The 17,849-nt window shown below is 42.4% G+C and overlaps 1 protein-coding gene across 2 annotated transcripts in view; it reads right to left on the bottom strand.

The window, feature by feature from the left end:
* LOC127446336 (ribonucleoprotein PTB-binding 2-like) overlaps positions 1–17,849 on the bottom strand; it is a 119,438-nt gene that overhangs the window by 90,886 nt on the left and 10,703 nt on the right. The window contains exon 2 of one of the 2 annotated variants that reach the window (XM_051707186.1): positions 2,598–2,664. In XM_051707186.1, coding sequence (XP_051563146.1) covers positions 2,598–2,664 — 67 coding nt within the window. Of the gene's footprint in view, positions 1–2,597; positions 2,665–17,849 lie in introns of those variants that run through there. The other variant, XM_051707187.1, reaches the window with a different exon arrangement.

Genomic DNA, 17,849 nt, shown 5'->3' with positions numbered 1-17,849 from the left:
GTTTACATAGATGTTGGTCGTCCATCTGGTGAAACATTGAAAAATTATTTTTTTTAAATAAATTCTGTAGACAAAAAACTCCAGAAAAAACAAGTAGTGAAAATTAGATGAGATCCAGGACCTTTATACAGCTGTATAAAGTGCATGCCATTGAAGAGACTGTAAGTCTAACCCTCACAGCCTTTTTTCCTTCCCATCAAAAATCAAACATGGTGCTAGTCTAAATAAGGTCTGTTTTTTTTTTCAAATGTGTGTTATGTGACAAAATGTTTTGGATCAATTAGTGTACAAAGTACTGTAAAATAGTACGTTGGTCAAACCTCATGAATGGCACTACACCAGTCTGGTTTCATGAAAAGTAGTATTAATAGTACAAGATGGCGAAATTGTACATGTTGGTTCATACAAAACTGTACGACTTTTGGCTAACATAGAGAAAAATAAACAAACCAAGGAATGTTATAACAGTTTTTCCTAAGTTTAACCCCTAACCCAAACCTAAACCTAACCATAAAGTCTAACCCGGCCTTTACCCTAACCCTAAACCTAATAAAGTGTTGGACATGAAGCCAGCTAATATTTGATGCCTGTACTGTATCGATTTGAAATTCTGTTTGTTGATTGGTTGGTCTGTATGGGAATAAAAGTTGCACAACATCTTACAATTTTGCCACCTTGTATGAATTATTACAAGTTATGAGACTGTGTTGGACTATACATATGCGATACCCATGTTTCCTAAACTTCCTAAGTTCAGATGGTCAAGGTTGTGCCAAATGCAGTCAGTTCTGTCTTTATGTGTCAATCCGATTAGGAAAAAGGAATGTCTGTTTATATTTTCTATGGTCTGGAGTAGTGTTAATGTTGGTAAATTAGGGTAACAGAAAATAATCATGGACTGCTGAATCTGCTAAACCTAATTAAAACATATTAACAATTTCAATAGTTTAGTTAAAATATAATTTTATAAAAAAATATAATTCACAGTGTTAATACTAATTAGGAATGCCACAAAATATCGATATATAGATTATTGATCGGCAGGTTATTTTATCTATATCTTTTTGAAGCATCAATATATTAAAACTAGCCAACATTTAAATTAGAATTTGCGTGCTTTCCAATTCACTCAGTCTGGCGTAATAGCGTTGGGAGACCACGAGGTGGTTTTATAACATTTACTGAAGTATGATTTTGTACTTATTCAAGAATAAACAAAGTGAAGCTGATGAGTTTGTAGATTAGTGTATGAAACTAGTGTAACTGTGCAAACTGAACGATTAGAAATGGTGATGTTTATTCTGCAATTTCTCTGTATGTAGTCTTGAATAGGTCATTCATTCAAGCTGTCAAACCACAAACTGACATAATTGTCACTGAAAATACATTGTGTAGGCTATATGAAAGATACATCTACACAACATGTCATCCAGCGATGGCTAGAGTAAATAATGTTTGTCCTTTGATAATGATTTGGGTCAAATTTAATGGAAAACTATGCAAGTTTCGCTGCGTGGCACTGCAGAATTTTGATGCTGAGTGTTGGCATGTGTGCGTACCTTCGTAGAAAATAATTGTTTCAGATGAGGCACGTCATCCACCAGACACATCCGGTGTGCGACACCTTAAATTTACTTTGCCACTTACACTACCAAAGTTGTGTTTTGAAATATGTTACAAAAGACAAAAGCTATTGTGCAACAAGCAGCCCTATTTATAGCTGAAAAAATCCTGATATATATCGATAATCATCGGGAAAATCGTCAGATTAAAGGTATTGATCCCAAGCCTAATACTAATACATCTACATTATTATTAGCTAATAATGTTATGAACTTCTAATGATGTATTTTTTGCAAATGATGCAACATAAAAAGATGCAAACTTATTTTACCATTTACTTGGAGTCAAATAAATAATACTTGGAGTAATTAAGTATAAATCAAATCCACTTTAGTGAAAATCATATCTGTGAACTATAAGCATCAGTTTCAAGTGAACTAACAGCATCACCTCAATTTATGCTGTAAGATTTATTCTAAAAGCATATGTTAGACTTTGAAAATGTTTTGCTGCATGGTTTACTATGACAAGCTTGGTTTGCTCTGAAAGTCCCCATGAGTTTTCAAATACTCTGGAATTTCAGTAGATGTAGCAGCTCTTTGGATGCAGGAACATTAGCTCATTAATGTAAGCAATGGCATTTTTATCTGTTGAGTGGTTCAAGATATACAATAGGACTAAAGTTAAATATTATTATTTTAAGCTATAACGCATGTGTGCTCATTTGATCCATTAGCTAGTACGGAAATAGAAAGAGGACAATTCAACACTGTCACATTAACTACACACATACAAAACCCCCTCAAGCTTCACTTAATTCAAAGCTACAGGCAACATTCCTCCACTTAGAGAGCTGAGAACTTTCTCCAAAATAGAAGTGCTCATTCACCACCAAAGGAAATTAACATCTCAGGTGCATGGAGTAGGCAAATGTGTGGTGTATTTGGACAGGCCTGGAATTATTCTGATGGCTGAGATGGAAGGGAACCTTTAGAAACATGAGAGCAGTAGATTGACTAAAGGAGGGCAATTACCTGTTCCTTTGTTCCGGTCCACAAAACAGTATTTGAGCTCATACTCATGCAGAATTTCATGGACCTCCTGTGGGAGAGGAAGAGAGGGAGAAAGAGATGAGTGGAAAATTGGTTCTCAGTATTGCAGATATAATTTAAACTATGATGAATATGTCTATAATTGTTTTTTAGTGTCACACTACAGATTTGTTGAGATTAGGGGTGTAACAGTTCTCAGTAAAAAACCAAACCGTACAGTTTGCCAACCACGGTTCGGTAAGCATTTGCTCCACGGTTCATCTCTAGTTTGATAACGCATCTGGATCATACAGTTTGGTGAAGAAAATAAAGCGGCAAATAGACATGAGCATTTGTAACCTCTGCTAATGCACCCGTATGGCTCTGTAGATGGACACCCTCTGCAAGTGTTGGTCAACTTTCTACAGAGAGAAGCTGTCCTATTAACTGTATGTTAAATCAGTTGATGACATCACAGTTCTGCATGCGTTAGTTGGCAAAATGGCAAGCGGAGAAAACAAGCTCCTGCATCATTTAAGTCTCCTGTCTGGGAACTTTTTTTATGCAGTCAAACAGCAATGGTCAAAAAACGTTTACAAAACAGGAACTGTTCGCAGACATTGCTCGAAGTGAGTACCGTATACTGGTAATACATCAATATTTGATTAGCTATTTACGCCGACATCACCCGAGGATATATAGCGCGTGGTGCGCACAGAGCCGCAGATGAGCCCGAAACTGCCACAGACACAATCTGTGGTTTTATGTTGCCCTTACTCCGTTGATGAAGATGTGGGATTTCCACGTATGATTAAAATACTCGAGTCGCGTTACGACATCCATTCTCGTATTCATTTTAATGGCAAGTTTATTTCTTCTATAGTGATGTACAGATTCTGAACGTTGAATATACGTTGAGTTGAGTTTGAAATGCACTTTATGTTGATGCATGTAGCATAATAATGCAGGTATTCATTTAAAATGTTGAGTTAGTAGTTAGAGAAAGGTTTTTTTTAGTTAAGGACCCTAATGAAAATGAACCATGGTTCCCTATCTGTCACTCACTCGACGTTGTGTCGATGTAGTGACACTAGGGGTCACTCTTGGGAGCCCGAGACACCTCTGGTCTTTGTTAAAAGGCCAATGAAAATTGGCGAGAGGTATTTGCATGCTGCTCCCCCGGACATATGGGTATAAAAGGAGCTGGTATGCAACCACTCATTCAGATTTTCTCTTCGGAGCCGAACGGTCATGCTCATTGAGCTGAATCCTGCTGTTCATTCACCTCTGCTGGATCTGACGGTGCATTTCAGCGGCTTCTCCCTTCTCTGCACTGGTGCACTGCAGAGAACGCCCCTGGGCGCTTTGGCAGAAAAACAAGAGTGTATATTTTCTGAAAGAGCTTTTTTCCTCTAAAAGAGTATATATTTCTCTAAAAGAGCGGCACACACGGAACGTCTTTTTAAAGACGCGTCTTTTTAAAGATGCCTTTCCGATTGTGTGTTATTCCTGGTTGCGGTCATTATCTCTCAACTTCGGATGGTCATGATCGCTGTCTTTCATGTCTGGGCGCGACCCACATGGAGGAAGCGATTGTGGATGGTTCATGTTCTCATTGCGAGAACATGACCATGGCAACGTTGCGGTCGCAGCTCGTAAGAAAGCAAGCCACCCCAGAGGCTCCCCACCTCGGTCCTTCTACCTACGGGTATGAGGCCAGCGCGGCTAGCACTGGGGGCGATTTGGGGACCCCAATGGGATCGTCTCTGCCGGGTATCCCCCCGCGGACCTCCCATTCCCCAGCATGCTCGTCTGCCCCAATCGGGCTTCCGGATGAGTTCGCCGGCTCGTCTCATGGTGAGTCTGGCTTCTTGTTCGGAGCCCGCGAAGATGATGAGCTCTGGAGCGCAGCATCGGAGAGCGGGCTTGTCCAGTCGGACGCAGAAGCCTCAGCTGGGCTTCCACCTTCGGGGACGATTGCCCAGTCACAGGCCGATGCCGAAATGACAGGCATGCTTTCCCGGGAGGCCGCGAACATCGGTTTAGAGTGGAACCCTCCGCTCTCCCCTGAACCCTCGCGGCTTGATGATTGGTTCCTGGGCTCACGGTGCCGCTCAAAGCAACCACGCCCCGCTCCAGTGCCATTCTTCCCGGAAGTGCACGAGGAGCTGACAAAATCATGGGAGGCACCTTTTACTGCCCGGCCCCGATTCCGCAGTTCCCCCGCTCTCACTACCCTCGATGGCGGGGCGGCCAGGGGCTATACGGTGATTCCCCCGGTGGATAAGGCGCTCGCGGTGCACCTATGCCCGCAGAGTGCCGCCACCTGGCACGGACGCCCTAAGCTCCCGTCCAAGCCCTGTAGGCTCAAGTCGTCCCTGATGGCTAAAGCCTACAGCGCTGCTGGACAAGCCGCCTCTGCCCTGCACGCCATGGCTCTCCTGCAGGTCCACCAAGCCAAGGCTTTGAAAGAACTGCACGAGGGTAGTTCTGCCCCAGATTTGATGCAGGAACTGCGCTCGGCGACCGACCTCGCTCTCCGAGCGACGTAAGTCACGGCGCGGTCTCTCGGGCGGACGATGGCCACACTAGTGGTCCAGGAGCGCCACCTTTGGCTCAACCTGGTCGAGATGGGCGAGGCCGACAAGACACGGTTCCTTGCTGCCCCCATTTCCCAGGCTGGCCTATTCGGCGACTCCGTTGAGGACTTTGCCCAGAAGTTCTCGGCGGTGAAGCAGCAGACGGGGGCAATCCGGCACATCCTGCCCCGGCGAGGCTTAAGATCCTGCACCCCGTCTGCTCATCGGCAAGGGCGTCCTCCTGCGGTGACTGCACAGGCTCCGCCGCAACCCGCTCCTTCGGCCCGGCCCCAGCATGGAGCCCACCGCAGGAAGCAGACGCCACCCGTCTCAGAACCCACGGAGGTCGTCAAAGCGCCCCTGAGACGGGCGACTCAGAGACGAGGGAACCCACTCACTTGGAGCTGGTAAAGAGACCACTCCATCCACCGGTGGAGGGCCGGGCGGAAAATCTTTTGTTGCCTTTTTGTTTGATTTCGCCGCATGCCCAAGTGGCTGCGGTACCCAACAGTTCAGCAAAAGAGCGGCTTCCTTCCTCCCTGGGTCACATACCCGGTGTGCACGGTCGTCACCACGACTACCATCCACGGGTTTTTTTCTTGAAGGATTGGCGCTCCAGTGGTGGCCTTTCCGCCCCTGAGCGCCCAGCTGTGGCACACAGCTGCCCCCAATGTGGCAGTCTCCACGTGTTACGAGGACAGGCCTCTTCCTCCCACGTACCAGGCTGTTTCCAGGGTGGTCACAAGGAGCCAGGTAAGTGCTTCGATGTCCCTAGACTCAGCACGGCCACAACGTGGTGTGGCACCTCGAGCTCCGCCCCGCCGCAAAGACCCACCTGCCGGTACGGCCAATGATGTTGTCCCCTTGATCCCCCTTGCGTGGAACTTGGACCTGCGAGTACTGAACCGGGCCTTACACAGACTCCCGTTCAAGATGCTGATGCAAAAACGCATTCTGGCAAGTGTCCGGCCTCAAGATTAGTTCGCGGCAGTAGACCTGAAGGATGCGTACTTCCACGTCTCGATCCTTCCTCAACACAGACCCTTCCTGCGGTTTGCATTCGAGGGTCAGGCGTATCAGTACAAAGTCCTCCCTTTCGGCCTGTCCCTGTCTCCTCGCGTCTTCAAGAAGGTCGCAGAGGCTGCCCTTGCCCCGTTAAGGGAGGTGGGCATTCGCATTCTCAACTATCTCGATGATTGGCTAATCCTAGCTCACTCTCAAGACATGTTGTGCGCACACAGGGACCTGGTGCTCTCACACCTCAGCCGACTAGGACTTCGGGTCAACTGGGAAAAGAGTAAGCTCCTCCCGGTTCAGAGCATCTCTTTTCTCGGTCTGGAGTTGGACTCAGTCTCCTTGACGGCGCGCCTTACGAACGAGCGCACCCAGTCGGTGCTGGCCTGTTTGAAGGCGTTCAAACAGAAAACAGCGGTTCCACTGAAACTTTTTCAGAGGCTCCTGGGGCATATGGCATCCTCGGCGGTGGCCACCCTGCTCGGGTTGATGCATATGAGGCCGCTTCAGCACTGGCTCCAGACTCGAGTCCCGAGATGCGCATGGCGCCACAGGACACATCGCGTGGTCATCTTTTCAGCCCTTGGACCGACCTCTCGTTTCTACAGGCAGGTGTTCCTCTTGAACTGGTCTCCAGGCGTCGTGGTCACGACAGATGCCTCCAAAACGGGCTGGGGCGCTATTTGCAACGGGCACACAGCCGCCGGCCTCTGGACGGGTCTGCGACTGCATTGGCACATCAACTGCCTCGAGTTGTTGGCAATTCTGCTCGCCCTGCGGAGGTTCCGGCCGTTGATCCAGGGCAAGCACGTGTTAGTTCGGACAGACAACATGGCAACAGTAACATATGTCAACCGCCAAGGCGGTCTGCACTCTCGTTGTATGTCACAACTCGCCCGCCGTCTCCTCCTCTGGAGTCAGCAGCACTTCAAGTCGCTGCGAGCCACTCACATCCCGGGCAACCTCAACACTACAGCGGACGTGCTGTCATGGTAGGTTACCCTCAGGGGAGAGTGGAGACTCCACCCTCAGGTGGTCCGGCTGATTTGGAGTCGATTCGGACAGGCACAGGTGGACCTGTTTGCCTCCCAAGAATCCTCCCACTGCCCGCTCTGGTACAGGTCAGGGAGGACGAGGAGCAGGTCGTCCTGGTAGCACCCTACTGGCCCACCCAGATGTGGTTCTTGGACCTCACGCTCCTCACGACAGCTCCCCCCTGGCGAATTCCCCTGAGGAAGGGCCTTCTTTCTCCCCTCTTTCTTTCATCTAACTTATCCCTATATACTAACACATTATTTTTATCTTGGGACATTGGTTTTGAGATTTCATTATACTTTTTGATAAGTTAGGAGGGTGGGAAGGAATGGTGCTAACTGGAAATATTAAATATCTAACTTCTTTTCTTGATTGACTCATTTATTCATTCATGTTCCTTGCATTTTACTTATTTATTATATATTTTTTATATAGTTTTAAACAATTTGAGGGTTGTTGACTCTTAAAACGTTTTTATTCGTTAGCTTCTAATTTGATATAGGAGGTGGAAATCTGAAGACCTGGGGAACTTTAAGTTGTGAGGTGTGTGCCCGTACATGTTTGAGCCTTTCAAACTTCATTTCCCCTAACCTAACCTAACCCTTAACAGTAGCAAAGATAGGATTTTCTTAAGTTATACATCCCCCTACCATCAAAAATTTACGAAATTTTGCACATGATGTGCATGATCCATCCCGGAAAGCAGAAAAACGAAGTATTCCCGGGCCTTAACTCAAACCATAACTCTAATCCTAACTGCCTTAACCACAGTAGGACAAATAGGATTTTTTAAGTTATAGCACCCCTAGCATCACAAATTGATGAAATTGTGCACATGATCTCAGACTGTTCTGTTGTCCATGTGTTTTAAGTTTTAGTAAGTTTGAGAATTTCGTTCACAAGAAACAGGCCAATTAGTCATTATAGGCCACACTCAAAAATGTTTTTGCTTATATCTCCCGAACTATTTAACAGTTTTTGTACTCCAGGGTCTCTAGATGATATATACAACATTTCATGCAAATTGGGATAACGGCCTAGGACAACTTATACAAAAATACGTGATAAACTTTTCTTGCGGAAATGAAAATCCACGTGACCATATCATTGGGGGGGAACAAAATGATTCAGAAAAAACTACAAAATGTTATTCTAGTCTATACGGCTCCGGAGTTATTAGCACAAACATGAATTAGCTTATTATAGCGGCACTTTGTGGCCGATTCTCACAAAATGTTATACACAGCTTCGTGTACAGACCCTTTTTGTGTATAAGTTTCATGACCATCGGCCTTTCATAATTCAAGTTATTAGGTGCTGAAATTTGATTGGCTGCTGGTGGCCATTTTTGTTGATTTGTCAAATCCATATGTTAAGGATATGTCAGCACTTGAACCAAAGAAGGTGCATATTTAATTTGAACTTTTTCGATCAAATGACTGCAGAGTTATTATAGTATTTTAGTTGTAGCACTGAACAAAACAGCATTGAACAAAAATTTGGGTGCATCCTCAACATGGCCTGTTGACTATGTGTAGCAGGTTTTGTTAAGTTTGGCCTTTGCGTTGAGTAGATATTGGTCAATGAATCAAAGGGCGTTATACTGAAGGAAGTGTATCTCATATATCTTCGTGACAATTTGACGTATAACATTTTTGATAACTTTTTTGTCAGGAGGGTCTGTAGATGATGTATACCAATTTTCATGCGAATCAGACAAACGGCCTAGGAGGAGTTCAAAAAAATTATTATATTATTTTTTTTTCCTCAGAAAATTCAAAATAGCAGAAAAATTGTATAGATGGAAATTAAATTGCTGATATATGTTTTGTAGGGCTTGACTCAAGGATTCAAGAATTTTGATTGTAGCCCATACAGTTGAGGAGATATGAGATATTATAGCACCACCTAGGGGTGGACGGGTGTGTGTACGTACGTTTTGGTGTACCGTTTGACGATGAATCAAAAGTACAAAATTCCTTTGATAGCTTTTCATATTGGGACTCTGCTGAATATTTCTGCACTGGTTTGGTTCTGATCGGGCGAACGGTCTAGAACTATTTATTTTTTTTCTAACAATCCAAAATAGCAATGATGCAAGGAATCACATAAAAAATGGATGGTTCAAGAGTTATGGCCCAAAAAGTAAATAATTTGTTTTTTTTTTACTATAGCGCCACCTTTGGGCCGATCAGGCTGATTTCATACGTATAGCTAGCCAGCCATAGTACTATCATTCCCCAAAGTTTCAAGTCTCTAGGTCTTACGGTTTGGTCTGCATGATCAGTTTTAGGTCAGAATAATAAGAAGAAGAAGAAAAAGAAAATCCTAACAAATAGGGTTCCAGCACCTTCGGTACTTTGCCCCCTAATAAACCTCTATGAATGAACATCCAGATATATGGGCTGCTGTACAAAAAAAAAAACAATTGTATCACTATGAAAATCTGCAAAATGAAGGTGTGGACATGAAAATAAGGTTTCCAACTGCAGCCACACACAAATACAGAAAGTCCACTGTTATCAGATAAACACACACATACACTGCATCATAAATCTCTTCCTCTTTCCTTTTATACAAATAGCAGGCCCTGCTGTCACATCTAGAATGTGTGCAAGAGAGATAAACCAGAGGTGCCCACACTGCCTTTGTGCTTGCTCTAGCTGGTCAAACAAAACATTAATAAGAACACTTGAGTTTTGACAGAAAAGGTAGTTCTCAATAAAGTGGGGGGATATAACATACTAAGGCCCCGTTTCCACCTGGTATTAAGATGCGTTTTGGGTGATCCGATCACATGTGGTCAACTCTAAATACAGGTCTAAACAGGGTCTAAGCACTTTTGTGATCGGATCATAAAAACCAAATATGAGTGTGGTCAAAAACGCATGTGACCAGATCGCATTTGAGGTGTAAACGATAATCGGTTCTGTATGTGTCTCGGCAGCAGTGAAGCGCCGCCCTCACCTGTCAATACACCGCTGCGCTAAAACAAAAGTTTTAACTTTGCCGTTTACGAGCGGCTTTAAAAGGAAATAACTGTCCGATTGGAAAATGTAAAAAAGCTGATACATACACAATCATGAGAGCCTTACGGATCTTCTTTAGTGTGTCTGATATCAACATGGATGACAAGCACAACCACCTGAAGCTCCTTTAATACAGGTAATCCACTAAAATAACATAATTCTGCTTGACTTGTTGCATTTGTGCTTAGATTAAATTTCAACCGCATCTGGGAGAAACAGACGTTTTTGGTTTTTTTGCACTTTCTTTGGGTTTTTCTGATTTTATTGTGTTTTATTATCATGCAGTAACACAATGACATAGTGATTGATGTATGTCATCATGAAACAGAGACCCTCCCCTCCAAATCATGTGATCGGATCATCCGAAACACATCGTAATACCAGGTGGAAACAGGGCCTTAAATGCGTCTCCTGAGACCGCTTGTGTTCGGATTTGGAGGGAAGCCTCTCTTTTTCATGACGACATACATCAATCACTATGTCAGTGTGTTACTGCGTCATATTAAAGCACAAAAAAGTCAGAAAAGACAAAGAAATCATGAAAAAAACAGCGTGCTGTTTCTCCTAGTGTTCTAGTGGAGTACCTGTATTAAAGGAGCTTCAGGTGTTCGTGCTTGTCATCTGTGTTGGTATCATACACATTAAAGAACATCAGTGAATCTCTCGTGATTGTGTATGTATCCGCTTTTTAAAATTTTCCAATCGATTGGTTATTTCCTTTTAAATCTTAAAACTCTAACTTAAAACTCTTGTTTTAGCACAGTGGTTGACAGGTGAGGGGTGGCGCTTCACTGCTGCCAAGACGCATTCAGGATGAATTAGCATTTACACCTCAAATGCAATGTGGACAAATGCGTTTTTGACCACATTCGCATGTGGTTTCTGCGATCCCATTTAGACCTGTATTTAGGGCTGACCACATGTGATCGGATCACTTAAAACCAGGTGGAAACGGGGCCTAAAAACAGTATGGGACTCTGTGCTGTGCTGTGCTGGGTTACTGGTCATTGTGAGAATGTTATTTAGAGAATGTTGTCGCTGTATTTTTTTTCTTCTATTTAACGAATGCAGTTATCAAGCTCCAAAAATGACAAACAAAGCACCATAAAAGTAGTACACAAGATTTGTCTGCACTACTTTTACGGTAAACTACTTTTTTGCCTTTTTTTTTTTTTTTAAGCTTTACAGCAGTTCAAATATCTCTTTCTGTGTGCCCAGACTGATCTCATTGTGAATTCGGCAACAGTAGGTGGAACGTTTTACTGCTGAAATCGGCTTGGGCTTACTGAAATATGTGTCACTGCCACCCATTGGCACATGTGAGCTCCCATTTCAGGGTGTAATGACCACAGAGTTGCGCCAAAAGTGATTTTAAATTTAGTTGTAAATTACAGGTGCATCTCAATAAATTAGAATGTCGTGGAAAAGTTCATTTATTTCAGTAATTCAACTCAAATTGTGAAACTCGTGTATTAAATACATTCAGTGCACACAGACTGAAGTAGTTTAAGTCTTTGGTTCTTTTAATTGTGATGATTTTGGCTCACATTTAACAAAACCCACCAATTCACTATCTCAAAAAATTAGAATATGGTGACATGCCAATCAGCTAATCAACTCAAAACACCTGCAAAGGTTTCCTGAGCCTTCAAAATGGTCTCTCAGTTTGGTTCACTAGGCTACACAATCATGGGGAAGACTGCTGATCTGACAGTTGTCCAGAAGACAATCATTGACACCCTTCACAAGGAGGGTAAGCCACAAACATTCATTGCCAAAGAAGCTGGCTGTTCACAGAGTGCTGTATCCAAGCATGTTAACAGAAAGTTGAGTGGAAGGAAAAAGTGCGGAAGAAAAAGATGCACAACCAACCGAGAGAACCGCAGCCTTATGATTGTCAAGCAAAATCGATTCAAGAATTTGGGTGAACTTCACAAGGAATGGACTGAGGCTGGGGTCAAGGCATCAAGAGCCACCAAACACAGACGTGTCAAGGAATTTGGCTATAGTTGTCGTATTCCTCTTGTTAAGCCACTCCTGAACCACAGACAACGTCAGAGGCGTCTTACCTGGGCTAAGGAGAAGAAGAACTGGACTGTTACCCAGTGTTCCAAAGTCCTCTTTTCAGATGAGAGCAAGTTTTGTATTTCATTTGGAAACCAAGGTCCTAGAGTCTGGAGGAAGGGTGGAGAAGCTCATAGCCCAGGTTGCTTGAAGTCCAGTGTTAAGTTTCCACAGTCTGTGATGATTTGGGGTGCAATGTCATCTGCTGGTGTTGGTCCATTGTGTTTTTTGAAAACCAAAGTCACTGCACCCGTTTACCAAGAAATTTTGGAGCACTTCATGCTTCCTTCTGCTGACCAGCTTTTTAAAGATGCTGATTTCATTTTCCAGCAGGATTTGGCACCTGCCCACACTGCCAAAAGCACCAAAAGTTGGTTAAATGACCATGGTGTTGGTGTGCTTGACTGGCCAGCAAACTCACCAGACCTGAACCCCATAGAGAATCTATGGGGTATTGTCAAGAGGAAAATGAGAAACAAGAGACCAAAAAATGCAGATGAGCTGAAGGCCACAACAAAGAAACCTGGGCTTCCATACCACCTCAGCAGTGCCACAAACTGATCACCTCCATGCCACGCCGAATTGAGGCAGTAATTAAAGCAAAAGGAGCCCCTACCAAGTATTGAGTACATATACAGTAAATGAACATACTTTCCAGAAGGCCAACAATTCACTAAAAATGTTTATTTATTGGTCTTATGATGTATTCTAATTTGTTGAGAGAGTGAATTGGTGGGTTTTTGTTAAATGTGAGCCAAAATCATCACAATTAAAAGAACCAAAGACTTAAACTACTTCAGTCTGTGTGCATTGAATTTATTTAATACACGAGTTTCACATTTTGAGTTGAATTACTGAAATAAATGAACTTTTCCATGACATTCTAATTTATTGAGATGCACCTGTATATAATACAGTCAAACAAGAATGCATGTTTTATTTACACTACCCCCTAACCAAAACCTGAAACCTAAAAGTTAGTGAAGTAAAATGTTATTTTAGAGCAAAAATGCAACCTATGAATTGAGCTCACCATTGTTTATGTGGACACGATTACTTCCTGGATCCTATGGGACCAGAACCTGTCTTGATCCAAAATATTTCTGATGGGGGATGGTGCTTGTCACTAATTTGGCTATATGGGGTTGATTTTAATGTACATGAACTTTCACAAGCAACATGTTGATTTCCCATGTGATCGTGTTGGTGTTTCATGGAAGAAAGAACAACAAGGGTAAGTAAATGAAACAGTATTTTAATTTTTGGGTGAACTATTCCTGAAAGCAAATTCATTGTACTAAATGCTAGTGCTATCATTCAATAAAAAGTATGAATTTTTGTAGTTAATTGCGATTAATGGCAGATTTTAAAAGTGCTGAAATTTGACACTATATATACTTCTTTTCTTGTCAAAATTATTTTATTTCCATCTCAGAAAAGAAAACAATATGTAGCAATGTAATGCTTTATTTTTTGCCATTAACAATTTTTATTGATTTCAAAATTAAAATTAACAGACAACACATGAAAACACGGAATCAACTTTTATCCATATATACCCCCCATATATGTGTTTATTTATAATATTAATACCTGCTCCATCACCCAAAATACAACGTCTGGGGCAGAATAAAATCTGAGTGTCCAAGACCTCACAGATAAATCTCTGAACCCCAGACCAAAACTCCTGAATCTCAACACAGGACCAAAAAACATGGGCCATGTCCCCATCCTCCAACCGGCATCGCCAGCAAGTAGGTGTGTCTTTAAGGCCAAGCCTGTACAGTCTAGAGGGGGTCCAATAAAGAAGATGCAGAATCTTAAATTGAATGAGGTGCACCCTTGCATCCCTAGACATAGACTTGACATTTTTAAAAATCCTACCCCATTCTAGTACTAAATTCAGGTCTCTCTCCCATAACTTCTTAAGAGATGTTAGAACCCTGTCCCCTAGACTCTGAATTAGCCAGGAATAGTACGCTGAAGCTTCATGACCTTTTGAGATCTGGGAATCCCAAACTGCTGTATAATATTTTCAAAGGAGCTCAATGCTCCATTTTCATACAGGTCACCCAGCGTAGTAACACCCTTCTCAATCCATTCTGTCCAGCAGAAAGGGGACTTGTTAATGCACAATTTTTGTGTTTAACCAAATACTTGTGGCAACGTTCAGATAAATGTCAGAGTTGAACACGCGAGAAACTTTTGTCCACACTAAATGCATGTGTGAGATAACGGGAAGTGTCTTTACTTTTCTGGACAGCTTGGTGGAAAGACTTTGCAATGGTAATATAGGGGCAAGGAACTCCTGTTCAATAAAAAGCCAGGGAGGGGCTCTCTCAGATGGAAGTGACCAATGTGCCAAATGTCTGAGACCAAAAGCATAATAGTAATACAAAATCTTGGGGAGACCTAACCCACCTTTGTCAACTGGCTTGTGTAACTTTTTAAAATGCATCCGAAGACGTTTACCATTCCAGATAAAGGATTTAGCAATACTATCAAATTGTTTAAAATAAAAGAGGGGAACTTCAATGGGAAGAGACTGTATTAGGTAGTTGAATTTTGGAATACAGTTCATTTTAATAACATTAACCTTCCCAATCATAGATAGATGTAATGAAGCCCACCTGCCCACATCGCTCAAAAACCTTTTTATTAAGGGGTCAAAATTAACTCTAACTAAATCAGACAAATTTGCTGGGAAATGCCCAAATACTTAATGCCCTGTTTGGGCCACTGGAAGACGCCCGGCTGGAAAAGCGTTACTGGGCAGTTCGCTGTCAGAGCCAAAGCTTCGGATTTAGACCAACTGACTCTGTATCCCGAAATTTTTTAAAAGGAATTGCTAAATCTGTGGAGGCAAGGCAAAGATCTAGTGGAGTCGGAGACGAATAATAAAATATCATCTGCGTAAAGTAAAAGCTTATGCGCCATACCTCCCGCCATCACCCCTGGAAAATCATCTTCCCTTCTTATCACGGCTGCTAATGGTTCCAGGGCAAGACAGAACAATAATGGGGAAAGAGTGCAACCCTGCCGAGTGACCCTATTCAGAGTAAAACAATCTGAAATTAATCCATTTGTTTGTACCGCTGCTACAGGGTGTCTATAAAGTAACTTCATCCATCCAATAAAAGTATTTCCGAACCCATACATTTCCAAAATCTTAAAAAGATAATCCCATTCTACCATATCAAATGCTTTTTCGGCATCAAGTGAGATGGCAGCGACTGGAGTCTGATCATTCGCGACTGACCACATGACATTAATGAGACGCCTAATGTTATCAGAAGAGCTACGGCCCCGAATAAACCCCACCTGATCTATATGTATAAGAGATGTCAAAACTTTACTTAATCGGTTAATGTAATGCTTTATTAAAATTTTCCAAACAAAGCCTTCCACAATATAAAGACAATGCACTAAAATATCACCAATTCAAGTAACATTAAATGTTTCCCAAAGTCTAAGTGGGAGTTTGACTAATTGAAGGAACTAGTCCTCACATAGGTTGCATATTTATTGTAATGGGCATTAAATCCCTTAAACTGTCATCCTCCAAAATATTAATTTGCCGGTAGACTGTGACTATCTGCTTTGTTACAGCAATCATGAAGCTGGGTTCATGATTCGTGTGAAAGCGGCAACGCCAGCATCGTGTGCAGCTTTGAACTCATCATGAAGAGCGCTTGCAAACAAAAACATCTCATTGTGCGTTTTGGTGATATTTAAGATTTGGTGTGCTTCTGTGATAATTAAAACGTGCCTTACATAGGCTGAAAAATACTTGAATTCTATCACAAGTCACATCTGGGCTTGTTTTATACATCAAATAGTGTTAAAAGCTCCTTTCTCCATAATTTTATCACTGAGATTCTTTTATTTACTGAGATAACAACCTCCGCGGCTCTATCATTGGAGAGAGCATAATGGTCAACTAGCGTGTTAAGACAGTTCCGCCCATAGAATGTCTATGGGACCACCGCGTTATGCTATTTTATGCTTAGCTTGTAGGCTCACCTTGGTAGAAGGGCTCTGGTGCTGTTGTGTGTCTGTTTGTGGCATGTGCGTCAGTGTAATGACTCCGGGCAGACTCATTACAAAGGTTCCACTCTTCACACCAGTGTTTATGCTGTATTAACGTTAAATGTGTTAATCATGATAAAGAAAAACGCATTCAACTTTTTTAATTAATTGCATGCATTAATGGCAGTATATTGGTCTAATTCACTTTCACTGCCATTTCAAAGAGCCTCCCTCTGCCTCTAATCAAAGTCAACAAGACACTTCCCACACAGTAAAGTCTGCCTTAGTTATGGCTTTCTCTTAACACATCACATTATACAAATGTTTTAATGGCCCATAAATAGGCAAAAAGCCTGGACGAGCATCCAGAAACCATTGGATATAGATCAAGATGTCAGGACCAGCGACTGTGCGTGTCTACAGGCCAGGGCTGGACTGGGAGTAAAAATCAGTCCTGGAAAAATCGAGCCCATTTGGCTCAGGCGCTCCCCCATAAACGTTTTGAGACTAAGTGGCCCGCAGTGGATACGCTGTATGGTTTAATCGAGTAGTGCCTTTTTGTCACACTTTAAGTATTAAGTGGCATGCTACTCGACTGACCGGCTGAACAGGAAAAGTCCCGGTGCTCCCGATGGCCATTCCATCCCTGCTACAAGCTGCCATTAATTTCAGCTGAACAGCTGGGACAGTTGAAGGCTAACAGGTATGGGAGGGGTGGTTACTTCCCTTGATTAATGTTCCTGCTTCTGCTCACCAGTACATGCTCATGTAGCACAGGTTACAGGACCATTTTTTTCAAAGTATAAGCTGCTTTATCATTTCATATTATTGTGTGCAGAACAAACTGTGAATTTGTCACTTTTCTACTATAGAGTTTCCATACAAATTGAGTTGCTTTGAGACAAAAGACTTGTACATTTCAGTAAACAAACCAACCCTATTATATGAAAGCTTGTATGTAACATCAAAGATCGAGACATTGTTTTGTCCAAAATACTGCTATAATATTTCAAATTGACCTTTAATTAAGCCCCACCCTCCTTGGCTTTCCTACTAGCGCTTGTTCTGTCACTATGAAACATGCGAGAGAAGTCTACTAGGGCTGAAATGATTAGTCAACGTTATCAACAACGTCGACAATAAAAAACTGTTGACAAAAATTTCAGTTGTCAAATAGTCGTTTGATCTCATTTAATGCAACATGAGATCATTTGAAACGCTAATGATGACACAGGAGAGCAGCACTTGATTGAGGAGAGGAGGAAAGAACAGCTCACAGTCCAGACACACTTCAAACTTTCCAAACAGATTAAGGTGATGTAGATTGCAAAGTATGAGGGAATTATAATAAAAAATAAGTAAATATAGAAGCAGTGTCGTCCTGACGTGAAATAAAGCGGCGCCATTCCTTGCGTTCCGCTTAAGCAAAACTTGCCTGTCAGAGCGTCTAAAAGGAAACACCCCAGTGTTATATCTTTAATGCATCCTTTAATAAAGTTCAAATA

This window comes from Myxocyprinus asiaticus, chromosome 9 (genome assembly GCF_019703515.2).
Source record: "Myxocyprinus asiaticus isolate MX2 ecotype Aquarium Trade chromosome 9, UBuf_Myxa_2, whole genome shotgun sequence".
Taxonomy (NCBI): Eukaryota; Metazoa; Chordata; class Actinopteri; order Cypriniformes; family Catostomidae; genus Myxocyprinus; species Myxocyprinus asiaticus.
This window is presented reverse-complemented; position numbering and strand designations above follow the sequence as displayed.